The sequence below is a fragment of the Rhinoraja longicauda genome, chromosome 7, assembly GCF_053455715.1.
Source record: "Rhinoraja longicauda isolate Sanriku21f chromosome 7, sRhiLon1.1, whole genome shotgun sequence".
NCBI lineage: Eukaryota > Metazoa > Chordata > Chondrichthyes > Rajiformes > Arhynchobatidae > Rhinoraja > Rhinoraja longicauda.
Window position 1 is genome coordinate 42,875,117 of NC_135959.1, and position 21,979 is coordinate 42,897,095.

Sequence of the window (21,979 nt, forward strand, 5' to 3'; positions counted from 1 at the left end):
TCCTGTTTCTATTACTTGCATTTATAGATACCATATTTCATGTTTGTGTCCCAATCTTTACTTGCTCTGCAAAATATTTACAAAGTTTATTTCGAGGCACAGTTCATCTTACACACATTATGTGATTTTGCATTAGTCAAACATACCCAGGATCACCAGGATTTTTCAATGCTATAATGGATCTTACTCTACATTCCGAAACTAAGGCCAGAGGCCAACACCCTTGCCCCAACTCATAACGGAGGCCGACCATTAAATCATTATCTGCAGCCTCTCATCTATGGCAATTTACGAGATTGCTCTGCAACTCACCTCAAAACTGATCTTAGAAAGAGAGATAAAGAATGAAGGCCCTATGGCCCACCGTCCATGCTGACCATCAACTACCCATTTACACTAATCCTCCACACTATATTCTAATCTAACTTTATTCCCTCCATGTTGTTATCAGCTCTCTCCAGATTCTACCACTGCCTACACACTAGAAGCAATTTCCAGATGCCAATTAACTTACAAACCCGCATGTCATTTTGGATGTGGGAGAAAAAGGGAGCACCCAGCAGAAACCCACGTGACCACAGGGAGAACGTCCAAACTCCACAGATAGCACCTGAGCTCAGGATCAAACCCAGGACTCTCGCACTATGAAGCAGCAACTCTGCTGCTGCAGCACCCAGTATGCCGCCCTTACTTACTTGCCAATCCTCCCCAGTGCACTTACCATGCCAAACTACTCAACACCAGTCTGATCCTTAGCAAAAAAAACTTTGGGTGTTTCTCAGCAACATCCAATACATTTTCAACACACCCATGTCTGAAAAGTCATTAGGACTCTGCTGCTAAAACCATCACTCATTCATCAAGGGGGTCAGGGGTGTTTAATTGTCACATGTACTGATAACCGAATGGAATTCTTCTTTGCAGCAGTTTAACAGGCCTGTAATTACAACACCCTTTGATAATATCAAATAAACTAAAAGTCAATAAATCAATAACCCCAGTACTGGTGCAAAAAAAGTAACCACAAAAGTAACCTTTATGTAACCAAAGACAGCCTATTGTTCATAGAGAGGTTAGTGTTCAAGAGGCTGATGGTTGTTGGGAAGAAGCTATTCTTAACCTGGTAGTATTTATTCACAAAATGCTGGAGTAACTCAGCAGGTCAGGCATCATCTCAGGAGAGAAGGAATGGGTGACGTTTCGGGTCGAGACCCTTATTCAGGCTGATGTCAGGGGGCGGGACAAAGGAAGAAGGATGTAAGAAAATAACTGCAGATGCTGGTGTAAGAAAATAACTGCAGGTTTCTTAACCTGGTGGTCACAGTTTTCAGACTCCTATGGCTTCTTCCCAATGGTAAGAGTGAAATGAGAGTGTGGCGTGAGTAATGTGGGTCTTTGATGATGTTGGTTGCCTTTTTGAGACAGCTCTCCTGTAGATCCCTTTGATGGTGAGGCGGTCAGTATGCGTGATGGACCAGGCAGTGTCTACCACACTTTGTAAAGTTAAGTACAGGAGCAAAGAGGTCCTTCTGCAGTTGTACAGGGCCCTAGTGAGACCACACCAGGAATACTGTGTGCAGTTTTGGTCTCCAAATTTGAGGAAGGATATTCTTGCTATTGAGGGCGTGCAGCGTAGGTTTACTAGGTTAATTCCCGGAATGGCGGGATTGTCGTATGTTGAAAAACTGGAGCGACTAGGCTTGTATACACTGGAATTTAGAAGGATGAGAGGGGATCTTACTGAAACATATAAGATTATTAAGGGGTTGGACACATTAGAGGCAGGAAACATGTTCCCAATGTTGAGGGAGTCCAGATCCAGGGGCCACAGTTTAAGAATAAGGGGTAGGCCATTTAGAACAGAGATGAGGAAAAACTTTTTCAGAGAGTTGTAAATCTGTGGAATTCTCTGCCTCAGAAGGCAGTGGAGGCCAATTCTCTGAATGCATTCAAGAGAGAGCTAGATAGAGCTGTTAAGGATAGCAGAGTCAGGGGGTATGGGGAGAAGGCAGGAACGGGGTACTGATTGAGAATGATCAGCCATGATCACATGGAATGGTGGTGCTGGCTCGAAGGGCCGAATGGCCTATTCCTGCACCTATTGTCTATTGTCTATTGTAAACTTAATTCCTTGGCGTTTGAGTTGCCAGACCAGGCCGTGATACAACCAATCACTATATTCTCTGCTGTGCACCTTTGGAAATTCAAGAGACTATTCATCAACATACCAAATTTCCTCAATCTTCTCAGGAAGTACAAGCGTATTTGGTCTCGTTGACACTGAGAGCAACATTGTTGTTTTGGCACCATTCAAATCAGATTTTCACTGCACTTCACTAGACTTTCAAGGCATTACAACTCTTGTGGGAAAAAACAACTAAAGTTGATAAGCATTCCTGTGAAACATTTAATTGGAGTTATGATTAGTGGCCATGGCCACATTTGGGAACCAGAATGGTGGATGAAGAGAAGGGGCAATGTGGTCACCATGGTCAAGATGAGACGATCAGCAACACAAACTGTGCCACATTTGGATGTAAATAAAAGGCAGCCCGGTGTATCACTCACCACAAGTTTAACCAAGCGAATCGGACTTTAAAAAAATGCTTATCTCATTACTACGGCGTATCTTCGAAGCCAAACCCCCGACCACGCAGCCATTCAGCGGGGGCGGGAGGACGTAACCGCCCCCCCCCGCCCAGCCTGTCTTCGCCTTGATTCACGTGCGCACCATCCAATAACCGCCCGCTAAACGAAGGTAGCGGACCAACGAATTCGGCGCGCGGTGGGCGCGGGGCGGGTTCCAGGTTAACGTTCCAATGGCGGTCTGGGGCGACACGATAGGCGTCTCGGGGATCCTCAAACTCTCAGCGTTGCACAGTGGGTGTTGAGCCTTCGCTTTCGTCTAAACCAGCCGTACACCCGTGTTACACATAGGACAGCGAACCCTCGGCGTGGAGTCATCTAGGGTGCCCTTTGAGGATCTGCGCAACTGACTGGGGGTAAATGTACATGTTCTGATACTCAACGGACAAGAAGCAGGTGCATTTTAGTTACGAGGAGGTTATCTGTCGGATTTTCGTGATGCAACATTATGTACTTCAATCGCCTTGGCTTGGGAAACGTTTGTTGTAAGGTCGGCCACTGTTGTTTATTGGGATTTAGTGTTTGAAATTATTTCAAGCGTTTCCTGGTTAGTGTACACCAAAAATGTTATAATTTGATTTTCAGATAACGATCCACTGGAATTACTTTATCCTGTACTTCCCCTTTCCCTTCAGCCCATTATATTTTAACTCATTTCCTTTTTGGAGTCATTGTTGTATCTGGTTCAATTCCAGATCACAACAACCTATTACATAAGCACTTTTTGGCCATGTGTCATTCTAGTTTTTGGCCAGTTGCATTCGCATCTACGTGTTCTGTTTATTTTCCGCTCTGAGAGGCTGTTCCTCCATAATCAATTACAATCTTTCAAGATGTTATCATCTCGATAATATACCGCCTTATATTTTGTCGTCGTAGAACAATAGTTCTGATCATTCCTTGGAGCTGGTGACAGTGGTAAATCATATCATCATATCATATCATATCATATATATACAGCCGGAAACAGGCCTTTTCGGCCCACCAAGTCCGTGCCGCCCAGTGATCCCCGTACATTAACACTATCCTACACCCACTAGGGACAATTTTTTATTTTTTTTTACATTTACCCAGCCAATTAACCTACATACCTGTATGTCTTTGGAGTGTGGGAGGAAACCGAAGATCTCGGAGAAAACCCACGCAGGTCACGGGGAGAACGTACAAACTCCTTACAGTGCAGCACCCGTAGTCAGGATCGAACCTGAGTCTTCGGCGCTGCATTCGCTGTAAAGCAGCAACTCTACCGCTGCGCTACCGTGCCGCCCTACTGCTCTATGATTTTTGACATCCAGCTAGTGTGTTATTTCGGAATGTTTAATAGGTTTCTCTGCCTTTTTAACATTTTCAAGAGTCGAGACATGTTTAATTGTTCTGTGTACCAACAATGAAATTATTACTAACAGTAATATAACAGGCTTGTAAGCACAATACTCATAGAAAATATATAATAACTAAAAAATGAGCATATTAATAACCATATATTTGTGCATTAAAAAAGGCCTTGGGGGGACTTCCAGTGGTGTTATGGAGAGATAGGCTGTACGTCTTAGTAGCTCTGAACCTTGCCGAACAAATCATATCAATAAAAGAATAAAAGAACAAAACAGTTCATTTAGGAACGTATCCACTGGTTAAACAGCTCATTACTGATACGCAATTTTACAAAGAGGAGCGATAAACAGACCACAATGCCACCGAAACAAAGGCCGAAAAAAGACGGAGAGGAAGGCCGCGCAGAAGTCCCGAGCTCGCCTGAGAAACTGTCCTGTGAAGAGACAACAAACCAAACACCGGTCTTACAAGCCATTGAAATCCTTCGCCGAGAACTCTGCAGTGAAGCAAGAAATATGTGCCAAAATAGACTCTCGCATTGAAGAGGTAATCGCGAACCTGAGAGGTGAAATTTTACGTCTAGAAACCGACATCAAACGTAAGCTGGAAACTACTCGGGCTACTTTACACGCCCACAGTATGACTATCCGTGCGCTGGAAATAACGGCTACAGCTAGCTCTGATGCTACGTCTAGTTGAAAGTTGAAGGGGAGCGCATTTCCGGCTTGATATCAAAACTATCAGAAAAATGCTTAGATCTGGAGGGGCATTCCGAGCATCAAAACTTGAGAATAGTTGGAGTGAAAGAAGGTAAAGAATACAGTCAAAATGTCCGTGACTTTACAGCACAACTACTTAAAGATACACTCACTTTAGATGAGAAGCCTGTGCTCGACCGAACACACAGAACACTGAGAACCCGGCCGGACGACAACGTGCCACCACGACACCTGATCCTGCCGGTGCATTACTGTCATGTCCTGGAGGAAATACTTCGTAAAGTGGCCAAGGATAGGAACTTATCATATCAAGGTCAACGGATAAGAATCTTCAGGGACTATCCCCCTGAAGTCGTTAAATAAAGAGCACTCTTTTCCAAGACAAGAGGAATACTGAGGGACATACCAGGAGTTCGATTTGGATTATTATACCCGGCCAAACACCGTGTCACACATGACGGTGCTGAATCCCTCTTCACTAACCCGAACAAAGCATTACTGTTTGCCCAGAGTATTGCCGGAGTTGCCAAGGGATAAGTACTAGCCTATAGAGGCTATAAACTACTGGCTGTTAATGGCTCGCTGCTTTGTAATATGGTAGAAATACTACTGACTGAAAGATAACTATTACGAGACCCATGTCGGTTAACTATGTATTCAGTTACCTTGACGACTCAAATTTTGCTACTGGAGGAGATACTTTAAAGACTCCAACATCCAAAGTGTATTTCTTAATTATCTGCTGAAACGGAAATAGGATGAGCTTTGACTTCTTCCACACAATATGCCATCTTATAGAATGTTAAATAGAGTGGAATGTTGAGCCTTTAAAAGATGGTTCTGTTTAGTTCTTTAACATGTTATAGGTGTAGGGTTATCAAATAAGTACAATACTAGTATTAGAAGTTAATTGTAAGGAAGGTTACCTTAACTTTACTGCCGTTGTGAGGTGTTTGTTAGCGGCATCTCTATACTTTGTTCCTTTTTTCTTGTTTTCTAATTATCTATTTCTTTCCTGCCCTTATTTTTGCAATATATATCTTAGTATCTTGCGCTAATGCACATTTCTCTTGGTGATATTCACGGGGGGTGGGGGAAATGGGGTGGGGGGTTTCTTACTCAGCCTATATTCCAAAAAATACTTGAATTACTGTGTTGGAGCATTTATTTCAGCAGAAGATACACACATTAACTATGCAAGATGATGTAGCAAGCAAAACTGGGGGGAAAGGACTTACCTTTTGTAGTTGGAATGTCAAGGGTGTGAATGAACCAATAAAAAGGGGTAAAATACTAGCTCACTTAAAATCCCTTAACACTGACATAATATTCCTCCAGGAGACTCACCTCAAGAATGACTCGCACAACAGGCTGAGGTGCAGGTGGATTGGGCAGCTCCACCTTTCCCTCAAAAGCCAGGGGTACCGCAATCTTAATCCGCAAAGGTACCCCGTTCAAACATAAATCTACAATTGTTGATAAGGAGGGCAGGTATATCATAGTGACCGGCGAAGTGTATTCAACCTCACTGACTTTGGTGAACATATATGGTCCAAATTTTGATAACCCCCAATTTTTCACTAAAGTATTTAATTTAATCCCAGATATGTTCCAGTCCAATTTGATAATCGGGGGTGATCTAAATTGTGTATTAAACCAATACTTAGACAGATCTTCATTCCGTAGAATAATTACATCCAAGTCCAGTGAACTTTTGAATACGTATATAAACAACACAAATATCAAAGATGTATGGAGGATTGCCAATCCCTCAGGAAGAGAGTATTCTTTCTACTCAAGTGCCCATAAAGTATATACAAGAATAGATTATTTTCTGGTCGATTCTAAACTCCTGCCATATACCAACAACCCAAAATATCACAATATTATTATTTCAGATCATTGTCCTCTTACATTCTCTGTGAAACTGGAAGGAATGGCGAAAAGACAGCCGTGTTGGAGATTTAATCCACAAATACTCGCAGAGGCTCAATTTTGTGAATACCTGAAGTTACAGATGGAAATCTTCTTTGAGACAAATGACACCCCTGGCATTTCTCCAACATTGCTTTGGGAAACCTTTAAAGCCTACCTTAAAGGCTGCATTATTTCTTACCAAGCATCGCAGAACAAGAGAAGAAAGGCAGAGCAACAGGAACTAGAAAAACAAATAAAACAGTTGGACTCAGAAAATGCTGCCGACCCATCCATAGGAAAACATAACAAAATAGCTGCACTTAAATACAAATTAAACCAGATACTCTCAGCAAGAATCAGTAGGGCATTTCAATTTACCAATCAAAAATACTTTGAATTCGGCGATAAACCCCATAAACTTTTAGTAAGACATCTTCGCAAATTAGAAAATGACTGTACGATACATAAAATTAGATTGGAAAAAGGAGAACTACTTTCCCAAAGATATCAACGAAAGATTTCAACAATTTTATCAAACCCTTTACTCATCTCAAACAACAGTCGACTCAGTGATGATGCAGACTTTTCTGGATAAGTGCAATCTTCCAACCCTCAGTGAGACCGAACGTAACGAGTTGGGTTCAGAAATAACAGTAAAGGACATTTCAGAGACTATTAAATCATTGAAAAATAGAAAAACTCAACAGTCAACAGTCAACAGAGCTTTATTTGTCATTCGGTACCAAGGTACCGAACGAAATTACATAGCAGTCACACAAAAAAAAGAACACAAGACACATGACCCCAACACAAACGTCCATCACAGTGACTCCAAACACCCCCTCACTGTGATGGAGGCAACAAAACTTCCACTCTCTTCCCCACGCCCACGGACAGACAGCTCGTCCCCGACCGACCCGCACAGTCCCCGCAAGGGGATGGAAGTCCCCGCGGCCGAGCCGCACCGGGCGCTGAAACGTCTCGCGGCCGGGCGATGGAAGGCCCTGCGGCCGAGCCGTGCGCAGCTAAGTCCCGCGGCCGAGCCGCGCCGGGCGATGTTAGGTCCCGCGGCCGAGCCGCACCGGGCGATGGAAGGCCCCGCGGCCAAGCCGCACCGGGCACTGTTAAGTCCAGCAGCCGAACCGCACCAGCGATGAAAAGTCCCGCGGCCGAGCCGCGCCGGGCGATGTTAGGTCCCGCGGCCGAGCCGCACTGGGCGATGGAAGGCCCCGCGGCCAAGCCGCACCGGGCACTGTTAAGTCCAGCGGCCAAGCCGCACCAGCGATGAAAAGTCCCGCGGCCGAGCCGCACCGGGCGATGTTAGGCCCCGCGGCCGAGCCGCACCGGGCACTGTTAAGTCCAGCGGCCGAGCCGCACCGGGCGATGTTAGGTCCCGCGGCCGAGCCGCACCGGGCACTGTTAAGTCCAGCGGCCGAGCCACACCGGGCGATGTTAGGTCCCGCGGCCGAGCCGCGCCGGGCGATGGAAGAGAAAGGTTTCCCCAACCCCCCCACCCACACCACCCCCCCCCACCCACACCACCACCCCCCACACATACACAACCAAAAAAAACACAAAAACCATCCCAACACCAACACACAACAAAAAAAAGGAAAAAAGACGAACAGACTGCTAGCGAGCCGCAGCCGTTAGGCGGCGCCACTTCCGCTTCATTGGCCCAGACGGGATCAATAATGAATTTTACAAAAAATTTAACGATATAATTTCGCCACGTCTACAATGCCTGTATATCCAAGTGTTCAAGGAGCAGACTTTACCCCCACACTCTAGCAGAATCAATTATTACATTAATTCCGAAAAAAGATAAGAATCTAGAAGAGCCGGGATCGTATAGAGCAATTGCCCTTTTAAATACCGATCAGAAGATCCTAGCCAAGACTCTGGCTCGTAGACTCAGCCTAGTCATTGGCAAACTTGTATACTCAGGTCAAACCAGGTTCATACCTAAACAACACTCATTCTTTAATCTGAGACGTCTGTTTAATATAATTTACTCACATAGAATACCGAATAAAGACCTCACAATCATCGCATTGGACGCGGAAAAAGCCTTTGACCAAGTTGATTGGTCTTATCTTTTTACAGCGCTAGGAAAATTCCAATTAGGCGAAAACTTTATCTTATGGCTGAAGCTTTTATATGGAAACCCAAACACCAGAATATTAACCAATGAAACCCTCTCATCTAAATTTTGCTTATTCAGGGGTATTAGACAAGGATGTGCTCTCTCCCCTCGATGCTATTCGCATTAGCCATAGAACCACGCTGAGAGCATCAGGTCCCACCCAGGCATATACGGATACAATACTAAACATACTACGAACAAAATTCCCCTCTATGCAGATGATGTACTATTATACATCACTAACCCCCAAACTAGTATCCCAAATTTACTATCTATTATAGACCAATTCAGCATCTTCTCTGGCTACAGAATTAATTGGAATAAAAGCAAAATTGTGCCAATAAACTAACAAGACGTTACCCGGCTCCAACAGTTCCCTTTTCGAATTGTTACTGATAAATTCAGATATCTCGGAGTTTACGTTACCAGGAAATATTCCCTCCTGTTTAAAACAAATTTCCATTAATTACAAAACTTCATACTTGTATTCAATTTTGGAAAACACTGCCTATTTCCCTCCTTGGCAAATTGAATGCCTTAAAGATGATTTTTCTCCCGCAGCTTTTATATTTATTTCAGACAATACCGATATATCTTCCCAAATCTTTCTTTAAAAAAATTGGTTCCATTGTTACTAACTTTATATGGGACTACAAAAGTCACCGAATACATAAACTGCACTTGTGCAAATCCAAAGAGAATGGAGGACTAGCTTTACCCAATTTTCTTTCTTACTACTGGGCAACGAATATTAAAACCATAATCTTCTGGTTGGATGATTCATACCAACAGGCCAATTGGCTAAAAATGGAAAGAGAAGATTGTTTGCCTTGTTCCATCGGCTCGATTGTCCTGACTCCAATAACCCTGAATAAGTCAATGTACGATTATAACCCTATAATTCATGGTACTATTCGTATCTGGAAACAATTGAAGTTCAGTCTTAAATTGAGAGACATGTCTCTCCTCCTTCCTATTGCAAATAACCCCTCTTTTAAACCCTCTACTTTAGACGGTGTCTTCACCCAATGGCAGAACAAAGGAATTAATACTGTGGGAGACCTATACTGGAAGGGAACTTTTTCCTGCTTCCAAGAGTTGCAGGTGAAATACGATTTGAATACGAATAATTTTTTCAGATATCTTCAGGTTAGGGACTATGTGAAAACATATATGCAAAACTACAACACTGCAAGTCCAGACAAACTTGATGAATGTTTGAATAGACATGCAGATACAGAGAAGTTGATATCCTACATTTACAATTTCTTCTAAACATCAACTCCCCATCATCTGAGGTTTACAGGCGTGCATGGGAAGATGAGATGGGTCAACAAATTTCCAATGATTCATAGGACGAAAGCTTAAAACATATCCATACTTGCTCCTTAAATGCCAGACATTGCCTGATACAGTTCAAAGTGTTGTATAGGTTATACTATTCAAAAACCAAACTGAACAAAAATTTCCCCAGTGCTTCTCCTCTTTGCAATAAGTGTCAATTCCAAGAAGCCACTTTAATCCATTGTTTCGTACTATGTACAGAAATAGAAAGTTTTTGGACAGAAATATTCAATGTTTTCTCCAATATACTAAAAATCCCATTAGAGCCAGACTCAAAACTGATAATACTGGGAATATCAGAAGCATGTAGTACATTGACTGTTTTTCAGCAACGCTTTGTCGGCTATGGACTAATATTAGCAAAAAAACTCATACTTGAGTTCCGGAAAAGTGTTGAAGTTCCTCCAGTGAAGATGTGGATTACAGAAATGACGGGCACATTACATTTAGAGAGAATTAGGTTTATCTCGAATGACAAACTGAAGCAATTTTTTAAAATATGGTCACCTTTTATTGATTTTCTCGAACAATATAATATTTGAACACAATTCAAAATCACTCGTAGGGCTGGGTGAGCGGGCACATGGGTGGGTTGTCGGGTATATCTCCCCTTTTTTCTTTTTTCTTTCTCTTTTCCTTCTTTCTCTCTCTTTTTAATTAAATGCCCTTTTTGAAAAGTGTTAAAATTGAAGCTGATCATAAAGCTACAAAATTGTCATGTTTTTTTCACACAAATGCTTCCAATAAAACAAAAATAATAATAAAAAGTCCTTGGTGCAACCAAAGACAGTCATGTGATAGGAGTAGAATTAGGCCATTCGGCCCATCAAGTCTACTCTGCCATTCAATCATGGCTGATCTATCACTCCTAACCCCTGCACCAGTACTCCCAAGTCTCTTTGCACCTCCAATTTCTGGATTCTCTCCCCATTTAGAAAATAATCCTTTGTCCATTGTTGAAGTTAGTTTTGTGTGATGTTCAAGAGCTTGATGGTTGTTGGGAAGAAGCTATTCTTGAACCTAGTAGTGGTGGTTTTCAGACTTGTATACCTTCTTCCCAATGGTAAGTGTAACATGAGAGTGTTTCCAGAGTGGTGTGGGTCTTTGATGATACTGTCTGCTTTTTTGAGGCATCTGTTTCCACCACTTTTTCTAATCTACTTCTTTGTTGAGCATTTGAGTTGCTGAATGAGACTGAGATGCAACCAGTCAATATGCTCTCGACTATCAGAGAAATGCACCCCCATGAACTTCTCCACCACCAACCCATCGATAAGTACAAGTTCATGGACCTTGGCTTTCTCTGAAAGTCGACAATCAACATGGGTATAGAATGATTAGAGTGCGGGACTGAGCACTCAGGCCTTAGGTGCTTGTGCTGATGTTTATCGAAAGTGTTGTTGCCAAACTTAAGTATGTACAGTTTCTATATACTTTTCAAATTGTACCATGTAGTTTATATAGCCTCTCATACTTCCTGAAGAGTTATGTTGTTTTTTGATCTTGAGATTATGCTAATGTTGGAAGACAGTGAATAAAGTAGGCAGAAGGAACAATGACACTATCACAATAGCTTGGAATGATTTGACAAACTGGCCCATAACATTTCTGCTTGGGAAATCCTTCATTGCAACCTGTGAGAATTAATCATAATTTATATTTCTTAGTTTCATTTATTTCTTTGATTCTTTTGATATGCTATATAAATAAAGGGTATCATGCATGTGATTAGTAATTTAGTGATTAGTAATTTAGTAATTTAGTGATTAGTGATTAGTAATTTTAAAAAAACCCACGGTGAGCAAACCCAGTTGAATCAGATAATTTTGTTGCTGGATCTATAATTCTTCTCTGTGAAAGAACACCAATTCAAACTGAAATTTTGTATGACTTTTAGTGTAAAATAATAGCTGTCAGCAAAGTAAAAATGGCAACTTTAACAAACGCTTAAAATACAGGAAATCAACAGCAGGCCACAAAGAGAAAGCCTTTAATCTGTGGTGAGAGATCGGGTAGGATTTTTATTATTACAAATCCTTTTTTCTGGTTTACAGGGCTGATGGGAGACCATTTAAATCAAAGGTTTCAAAGGTCTTTTTATTGTCACGTGTATAAATTAAGGTACAGTGGTCTGCGAATTACCATGCAGACATACCAAAAAAAGGCAACAAGACACACAACTATATAAAAGTTAACATAAACATCCACCACAGCGGACTCCCCATATTCCTCACTTTGATGGAAGGCAATAAAGTCCAATCTCCTTCCCTCATTCTTCTCCCCGGTGGTGCAAATGAATATCCAGTTTTTGCATATTCTGGACCCAAACTTCTTCCTAAATCGTAGATTTCACTCAAAACCAAAATGGTCGCATGAAAATTACAGAGATCAGCAGGCTGTTTTTTGTCGTCTCAAATATATATAGGGTATAGTAATCAAACTTCTCAGAATTATCTGATTTTAATTGCATAGGTCTTCCCTGCTTGCAACAACAATATTCATCGAGTCATACAGCATGGAAACAGGCCCTTCAGCCCAACTTGCCCACGCTGAACAACATGCCCCATCTGCACAAGGCACACGTGCTTCCGTTTGGCCCATATTCCTCTAAACCTATCCTATCCATGTACCTATCCAAATGTTTTTTTAACATATTGATCGTACCTGCTTCAACTACTTCCTCCAGCAGCTCATTCCATGTACCTACCTACACTTTGTGCAAAATAAATAGTTGCCCCTCAGGTTCCTATTAAAGCTCCCACCCCCCAAAGCTCCCCCCCCCCCGCCCCCCCCCCCCGCCTTAAACCTATGTCTTTTGGTTCTTGTTTCCCCTGCTCAAGGTAAAAGACCTATCTAGTCCTCCCATGATCTTATACGCTGTATCTATAGTGAAAGACCTAGACAGAGTGGATGTGGAAAGGACTTTTTTCTACCAAAGTGTGTCCTTGCATCTCGGGAATCATTACTAAAAGAAGCCCAGTAATCTGGCAAAATATTTATTTCTCAACTAACATCATTAAATAAAGAACATTATTAGTCTTTCATCTCATATTTGTATGCAGGACGTTGCCGTGTGCAAATTGACTATTGTGTTTCCGGGCACTACAATATTGATTAGACTGTAGTCCATAGGCTGGCGATCACTTTAAGACATCCCAAGAGTGAAAGGACACTACAAATAATTGGTCCTACCTATCAGGGGAATTATACTTGAACATGCATAGAGCAGTACAGCACAGTAACAGGTACTTCCACCCACAATGCCTGTGCTGAATATGATGGCAACTTAACCTAATGTATATTTGTGTGGTTTGATGATCGGTTAATAGAAAAAAGATGGAAAGCAGGGTTAGGAGGGTTTGAGGGTTTGACTAGTGGAGTGCAGGAACAATAGTTCCCCATTCTCCAACCTCCCCCCTCCCCCCCCCCCCCCCCCTCTCTCCGATGATCCTGGTGTCTGCAGCCAGGGATCACAGTCACAAAGTTGGGTGTTATCCATAGGGGAGACGTTATTTTCAATGGGAGATTGGTGAATCTTGGAATTCTGTACCGAAGGCACAGAGGATATCGGGCGGAATCATGGGGTCTGTGCAGGAAGTGGCAGAGAGGTAAAAGATCAATTTTGATCTTTTTGAATTGTGGAGCAGGTGCAATGCCCCAAATGTCCTAATCCTTATATTTCTATGTTATAATTTTACTTAGCTCAAACTTGTGATAAAAAGGAACTGCAACTGCTGGTTTATACCAAATATAGACTCAAAATGCTGGAGTAATTCACCAGGTGAAGCACTGACCCATTGAGTTATTCCAACATTTTGTGTCTATCTTTCAGCTATTACCTTTCTTGGGTAATGCTAGGATTTAGAAATAAAATTTTAATCCACTGTTGGTGAATGGCATCAAGATAGGTTCTAGCATCTGAGGTTATTAAATTTGTTTCACATTGTGAATAGACAAATCTCTCTGTAAAACAAGAACAGAAGTATTGTTGTCAGCCAAAAATAATCTTGCCTGTAAGAAGAAATGGGACTTCCAACTGTGGTCATGATTATTACCAGCTCCAGCCTGTGTTTTAAGGAAGTGATTTTTTTTTCTGGTAAAGTTTGAAATACAGGAAGGTAATGGGTTTTGTTGTCATTGGATTCTGGAAGAACTTCAATTAGAACTGTAAGAAATACACCAGAGAACTGGATTGATATTTTAACCTAGTTAAAAATCTGATGCAAGACAAATAGAGATACCAGAGGTGTAAGTTCTTCAGAAATCTGTTGCATAATTGGACAGTGAAGAAGATGGTATGTAGTTTGTGAGAGCGACTTGGCCAACTGAGAATGTGAGATGTCATAGAGGCATACAGCACAGAAACGGCCATTTGGATCAACTCGCCCATGCCGACCAAGATTCCCCATATAGGCTAGACCCATTAGCCCGCCTTTGGCCCATATCCCTCTAAACCTTTCCTATCCACGTACCTGTCCAAGTATCTGTTAAATGCTGTTATTGTACCTACCTCAACTATGTCCTCAGGCAGCTCGTTCCATATATCCACCACCCTCTGAAGATATGTAATGGACTTGTTAGCAGTTTGCAGAAAGTTAAGAATAGTTGGAAGCAGCAAAGGTTGAGCATATGGTCAGTAGGACATTTAAATAGTGTAAGGGAATGCCAGCAGTGGTCAGCCGAAGAAGAATAGATTACTCAGTCTGAAGAAGGGTCTCGACCCGAAACGTCACCCATTCCTTCTCTCCCGAGATGCTGCCTGACCTGCTGAGTTACTCCAGCATTTTGTGAATAAATCGATTTGTACCAGCATCTGCAGTTATTTTCTTAGATTACTGAGTGAATATGAGTATTTAGGGTGAGGTTGCCTAAATAGCCCTAGTTTTTATTTTGTTCACTAGCGGAGACCATCAGTCGGGGAAAGTAAAGTGGCAGTAAATTGGAGTGATGCAAACGCGGTTAATGGAATCTAGAAAATTAGATGGTGTGGCTGACTGAATTGAGCAAGCCAATTAATTACATGCTTATGCGTGTGAATGTACAAATCATTTGTCACCCAATTAATGCTTTCGGGCAAATTGACAACACTGTATATGGCTGTGTGTATAATCCAAGATTTTCCTCCCCCTCTTCCACCAACATTTATTTTCCTAAATTGACTTCTTCAATCCACATGTTCTGCTTATTACTTATCACAAGTCCACATTTCTTACTGCTCCAAACTATATTTCCTCATTTTCTTCCACCTCTTAAGTTCTCAATAATTCCCTATAAAGGCTTGCTACTTGAGGACATCTCTGCTTCCCCAACGTAAAATATTCCCATGTCATTTCAAAATCATCAAATATGAAGCATTCTGTTAAACTATATCATAGTTTATTACTTCTCAAAATCAACCACTTCCATTTTCTTATGAAGCATATTGTCTAATCATTGTCATTCATTAAGTGACAAAATATAATGCTATCTGTAGGATTATCTTGCAAAAAACACAATTATTTTATTGTGCAGTTTGTATATGTTTATAATCAGCCTTATATAATCAGTTAGCTTTGCATCGCCATGGAGATTTCTTGTGGTCTACGTTTCCTTGTCCAGATTTTTGTTCACAATCATTTTCTTTGTGCTTTGTCTTGTATGTAGGATCTTGTTTCCCTGAGAGCAATGAAACGGTTGTTTTCTGTAGAGCCTATTGTCGCTCTTTACATCTTGGCTAACGTGGCAGGTTCCATCTTAATTCAACAGTATATTTATCGTAAGATATGGGAGAATGAAACTAACAGCAGTTACACTGACAATCAAAATAGATCAAACTGCTACAAAAACCACAGTAGCCATACGAAACGACAGGTCAGTTTGCACAAATGTTGCTTGATGAAGTTACAATTGAAGTGGAATTGTAAATCTCTTGCTATAATAATTATTATTTATAAACTATTTATTTAACTATTTAAATACTATTAAATATTATTGCATACGTTGCATCTGCCTGTGATTACCTTCTATTGAACAGTTTCTTGCACTTGTATTTGGTTTGGGTGAAGTGAGCTATTTTAGATTACAAAATAGGTCATTTACAAGGTCAAGACAAATTTTACTCTTGCAATAAATACAAATGCACCTAAGGTATAACAAAATAAATTATTTATAAAATATCTTTAACATGATAAATGTATCAAGGTACTTGGGAAATATTCACTCAAAATATGACACCTAAGACCCAAAAGTAAATATTAGACATTCTAAGTACTGCAGGAATTCTGGAGAAAAAAAAATGGGGGGTGGGGGGGAAGTAAATAGAGAAAATACTGCAAGTCTGTGAATGTACAAATTTAATTGAAAAAATATACAAAGTGCTGAAGTAACTCAGCAAGTCAGGCAGCATCCGTGTAGAACATAGGTGACATTTCAGGTCAGGACCCTTCTTCAGATTGATCCCGAACAGAAACATTACCTAACCTTGTCCATTAGAGAGGCTGTCTGATCTGCTGAGTTCCTCCAGCATTTTGTCTTTTTTTTTGTAAGCCAGCATCTGCAGTTCTTTTGTCTGAAATTGTAATAGGCTTTGGGTAATTGGAGGTCCAGTCAAATGGGATAAGGGGAGGCAGTGCAAAAGAAAAGGTCAAAGACAAGAAGCCCTTCAATGAACCAAGATAGGGTTGGAGAGGGTGGCATTGACAGTTAAAATGACAGGCATCTGTTCGCACAGGGATTACACTCATAGAGTGTTGAGACTACTTTAGGAGAAGTGAATATAATACATCAAACTGAAAGAAGTATGTGAACCACATTTTTTGGGTTGGGGGACAGTCTTTACGTAACATCTTAAAGGGGAATAAGAGCCATTGTGAGAAATGCATGATTGCTAGTGCTCAAACAGTTATATCTGGAGGAATACAGAGATTTTGAATGTTGTGGAATTGGAATACTTAACAAAGATAAGAAAAGACAAAGTCAGAAAAGGGATTGGGAAAACAAAATGCAAAATTTAAACAAGGCTTTTCTGGATAAGAGGTCAATGTAGGTTAGCAATTAAGGGCATGGCAAATGAATAAGATTTGGTCCAAGTTGAAACATGAGCAGCAGCGTTTTGAATAATCATGTTTATGGAGCATGTGAGGTACAACTTGACCCAGGATAGTGTTGGAATGCTTAAATTTGGAGGTAGCAAGCATAAGGATGAGACTTTCAGCATTCGACGAGTTGACTGGAAACATAATGGCATTGGAGGTTGAGGTATTTGAATGGTATTCGAACTAATCTAGTGGTGTTCTGTATTCTTTGTGATATGAAACTGCTCGGTGTCAACTGAACCCACTGAGGCAAATGGAGAGTGCTATGATCTGTACCTTTCCAGTCAGTGTAACCACGAGAGAGAGATGGTGATGAGCCACAAACTATCAAATAGCTCTTCTCTGAGCAGCCGGGGTAGCCGTGGCATTTGTGATTATTTTCCTTAAAGGTCGTGCCAATAGAAATACTAGGATGTTGACGATGTGATGATTGGTGATGGTATTGGCATGAATATCCAGAGTCAATTGGTGAGGTCTGAAGAAAAGTCCCAATCCGAAACGTCATCTAGATGCTGCCTGACCCACTGAGTTACTTCAGCACGTTGTGTCTTTTTTTTGTTCACCAGCTTCTGCAGTTCCTTCAATCTTATGTGGGACCTGGTAATTATTGAAGATTTGTGTGGTGCAAATTTTACTCTGCTGTTGTCAGCATAAGCCTGAATGTTAACTGGCCTGTAACTAGCATGTAATATTACACAATTGCTTCCATTCCCTGCTCCTCCTCCCCCCTACCCTACAATCAGTCTGAAGAAAGATCCCATTTCTAGCCATTTTCTCCAGAGATGATGACTGGCACGCTAAGTAACTCCAGCATTTTGTGCCTATCTTTTGTAATATTGTACTTTGTCTCCACGCTAGAAAGCCACTGGGTGATAGGCAGACACAGTGCAGAGTAACTGGCCTATAGCCCATTCTATACTCATCAAATATATGCATTGTCAGTGCAAATTCTAAATCTCTACAGGACAAACCATACGCTTCAAGTCACAAATTTAATTTTATTCTTTAGTAAGTAAAATTAAACTGAAGCAAACAGTGCATACATTAACAATTTTTAGTATAACGAATGAAATAGCATTCTGAGGCACGTTTTCGTAAGATCAAATATGACAGAGATTAGAAATTGAGACAGATCTCTGCATTAGTAGAAAAATTGATTCCTTTTTAGTGCTGTATTTTCATTTTTAACAAAATATGATAGCAGAGTCACAGTCATATGGCATGGAAACAGGCCGCTCGGTCCAACTTGTCCATACGGTCCAGGCTGCCACATCTCAGCTTGTCCCAATTGCCGTGTTTGGCCCATATCAATCCAAACCTTTCCTATCCATGTACCTTCCAAATGTCTTTTAAATGTTGTGATAATATTTGCCTCGACTACCTCCTCTGGCACCTCATTCCCTACATCTACCACCCACTGAATGAAAATGTTGCCCATCAAGTTCCTATTACATTTCTCACCTTAAATCTATTTCCTTTGATTTTTGATTTCCCTACTCTGGGTAAAGCACTCTGTGCATTCTCCCTTTCTATTCCCCTCATGATTTTTAAAGACCTCTATCCGATCACCACTCAGCCTTCTACGCTCCAAGAAATAAAGTCCTAGCATGCCCAATCTCTGCTCAGGCCCTCAAGTCCTGGCAACATCCTCTTAAATTATCCCTGCACTCTTTCCAGCTTAATGTCATCCTTCCTGTAGCAGGGTGTCCAAAACTGAACACAGTACTTCAAATGTGGCCTGACCAATGTCACAGATTATTGCTTGAAACTGATCAATAGTGAGTTTCTCAGTCATGGTATTTTTAAAAGCAGCAATGAGTGACAGACATACTGAATGGAGACAGTTTCTCCATTCGGTTGAAATACTTCTCGTGTTTTATTTTGGAAATGTTTGCATTTAAAAAAAAATTTGTTTGCTTTTTTCCAGGAGGTCCAGGAAAAATCTTCTCGCTATTTTATGTATATGAATTTGGTACAGTTTATTCCTGGCCTAATTGTCACTTTGATATTGGGTGGATTCAGCGATCGCTACGGACGCAAACTATTTGTCCTCCTTCCTTCTATCGGCGCTGCGATTAACAGCTTGGCCAATTTAGGAGTGGCCTATTTTTCTTGGTCTATTAACGTGCTTTTCATACCAACGATTCTCGCAGCGTGTTTGGGTGGCTTCCCGGCTCTATTTGGCGGAGCTTTTGCTTATGTGGCTGATGTTTCGACCAGCGAGCAGAAGAATATGCGCATGGCACTGCTTGACATGATCGTAGGAGTAACGGGTGGCATCGGCGCACTTTCCTCTGGATACTTCTTAAAGGCAACCGGCTTCAGTTGGCCCTTCTTAACCATCTTCTTCATTAATCTGGTCAATATTGCTTATATCATCTTCTTATTTGAAGAGAGTGCCCAGGTGTCAAGAAGTGAGCAAGACCAAACATCGGTCTCTGACAAAGTCAAAGAAATACTATCCAGTATCTTAATTATTTTTACAAGTTCTGACTTTGAAAAACGTGTCCAGATTGGTTTGTTGCTTCTTGCTGTGTCAACATTTGCTCTTGCTGAATTTGGTTCTTTAGGACTTTTTACTCTGTATGAATTAAATGCACCTCTTTGCTGGAATGAAATCCTTATTGGAGCGGGCTCTGCAACTGACTTAAGCATATTTTTGCTGAGTTTTTGTGGAGTGACAGTGTTTTCCCACTATCTTGGAGATATTTTTATAGTTTTTATTGGAATACTTTCCTTTGCTGGAGGAATGATCATGGCTATCTTTGCCACAACTACTCTGCTCATGTTTTCAGGTATGTTACACTTTTTATTATTCATAGAATTAAATGTGATAATGACCAAGAAGAATTTGCATAAGAGTTAAACATAAAAATCTTTGCGGGCTGGTCCCAGAGGAGGAACTTAGTGTCCTTATTGTTTTGAAGATTAAAGTTGTGAAATAGCCTTTGCTGGTATAACTGCCACTACGACATCAAAAGTTACAAATTGTAAATTAAATGTGTAAATACTACTGTGCATAATAGAAACAGAGGTTTTGGAACTGATGAAAATTTTACATTTTAAGTAGAACACAGAAACTTTGCACTCTGGCATTTTTCTCTTTCCTCTACCTGTTGTACTTGATTATATTCATGTATAGTATCTGATTCCACCAGTTGGCGCCACAATGGCAGCCTCGCCTACAGTCTGTCTTTTTCGTCTATTTTTTGTTATTTCTAGTGTGTTAAAAAAGTATGTGTTAATGTTCTCTGGTTTGTTTTATGTGGGGGTGGGGGCGTGGCAAACTTTTTTTAAATCTCTCACCTTGCCGGAGATGCGATTGTTTTCCGGATCGTATCTCTGGTCGCTCTGCGGCCTAACGTCATGGAGCTGGAGACCTTGCTCGGGACTGACTTTGAGTCCCACTGAGGGGTGTGGACTTACCATCGGAGCCGATTCTTTGCCTGGGATCGACGCACCAACCGTAGCCTGCGGACATTAACATCAAGAAGCTCGCAGTCTCGGGTTGAGACCTTTGTCGGGAAGCTCCAAAGCTGCACGAGGTTCTACTAGCCACAACCTGGGGTAGATCGCCCGGCTGAGCTGAGATTCCCCCCCGATGCAGGAGCTTGAACGCCCCGATGAGGAAGGCCCGACCGCCAAATACGGAAGTCAAGATCGTCCCATCAACAGAAGGTTAGAGGCCCCTGACCGCTGGAAGACAAAGAAGGGAAGAGATTGAACTTTCTTTTTGCCTTCCATCACAGTGTGGAATGTGGAGGAGTCACTGTGGTGGATGTTCATGTTAAAATGTATTCTGTGTGTTCTGGTGCTTTTTATTGGTATGTCTATATGGCAAATGAAATTCCTCATATGTTGCAAAACATACTTGGCTAATAAAGTATAATTATGATTATTTGACTGATAGCACACAAACAAAAGCTTTTCATTGTATCTGGGCACACGTGACAATAATAAACCAAACAAAAAATTATCATAAATCACCAGGAAGCCGCAAGGTAACTGACACGTGACTTTTCAGTTGGCTAAAAATGAACCAAGGACTGGGTGGTTTCTGAATATTTCCCTACGTCTATTTTCTAACTCTTCCTTTTCGAAACAATGAACCTATTGTTTTGAATCATCTGGTGAAACTGTGCATATAGGGCATTTCTTACCATTGTAATCTGTGGAATAAGTTAACAATTTATCTTCTGACAAATATGCAGAGTTTTGAAAATTTTCAGTAGATCTGCCCTAATGCACTGCATAATGAGTGTAGGTAACTCCAATTTTCTAGTCTTTCTAAACAATTATTTGTGCTCATTCTTGGCAAACATCTTCACACATTCTTCTGGTGAATCTTTGCGTGACTAATATCCTTTGAATGTTTTTCTTCCAATGATGTCTGTGGCATTCAGACTTTTAAAAAATAAACCTGTAATGCTGGAATCTGAAATAAAAACAGAACAAACTGGAAACTCTCAGCAAGTCAGGCAGCATCTGTGGAGAGAAAAATAGTAATTGTTTCAGGTTGAAGACCACTCATGCCCTCGGCAACATTACGTACAAGTCTCATAGTATTTAATTGAACATAAAATTTAATTTATAAAAACTGCCTTTTTTAGTTATACTCGCATATTTACAGAGTAAATTGTTATTTGAAAAAAAAATAGACAATAACAAATCAGTATGTCTATCAAAGGTTTATGACCGCACCCATTTACACCCATCGATTCCCTCCTTCTACTTTCTTACAACTCCTTTCATTGTTGTTCCTTTGGAAAAATGTCAAGATTGCATTTCTCAGCAGTGCT

General features: G+C 41.1%; 1 protein-coding gene across 9 annotated transcripts in view; it reads left to right on the top strand.

Moving 5' to 3' along the window:
- Window positions 1-2,810: 2,810 nt before the first annotated feature.
- The window catches only part of LOC144595198 (lysosomal proton-coupled steroid conjugate and bile acid symporter SLC46A3), a 28,230-nt gene continuing 9,061 nt past the window's right edge, over window positions 2,811-21,979 (top strand). Inside the window, exons 1-5 of one of the 9 annotated variants that reach the window (XM_078402380.1) lie at window positions 2,811-3,042; window positions 9,776-9,867; window positions 12,066-12,107; window positions 15,751-15,957; window positions 19,108-19,975. In XM_078402380.1, the coding sequence (XP_078258506.1) occupies window positions 15,772-15,957; window positions 19,108-19,975 (1,054 nt within the window). In that variant the 5' untranslated portion in view covers window positions 2,811-3,042; window positions 9,776-9,867; window positions 12,066-12,107; window positions 15,751-15,771. Of the gene's footprint in view, window positions 3,137-9,775; window positions 9,868-12,065; window positions 12,108-15,750; window positions 15,958-19,107; window positions 19,976-21,979 lie in introns of all 9 variants that reach the window. The other 8 variants (XM_078402378.1, XM_078402379.1, XM_078402376.1 and 5 more) reach the window with 8 other exon arrangements.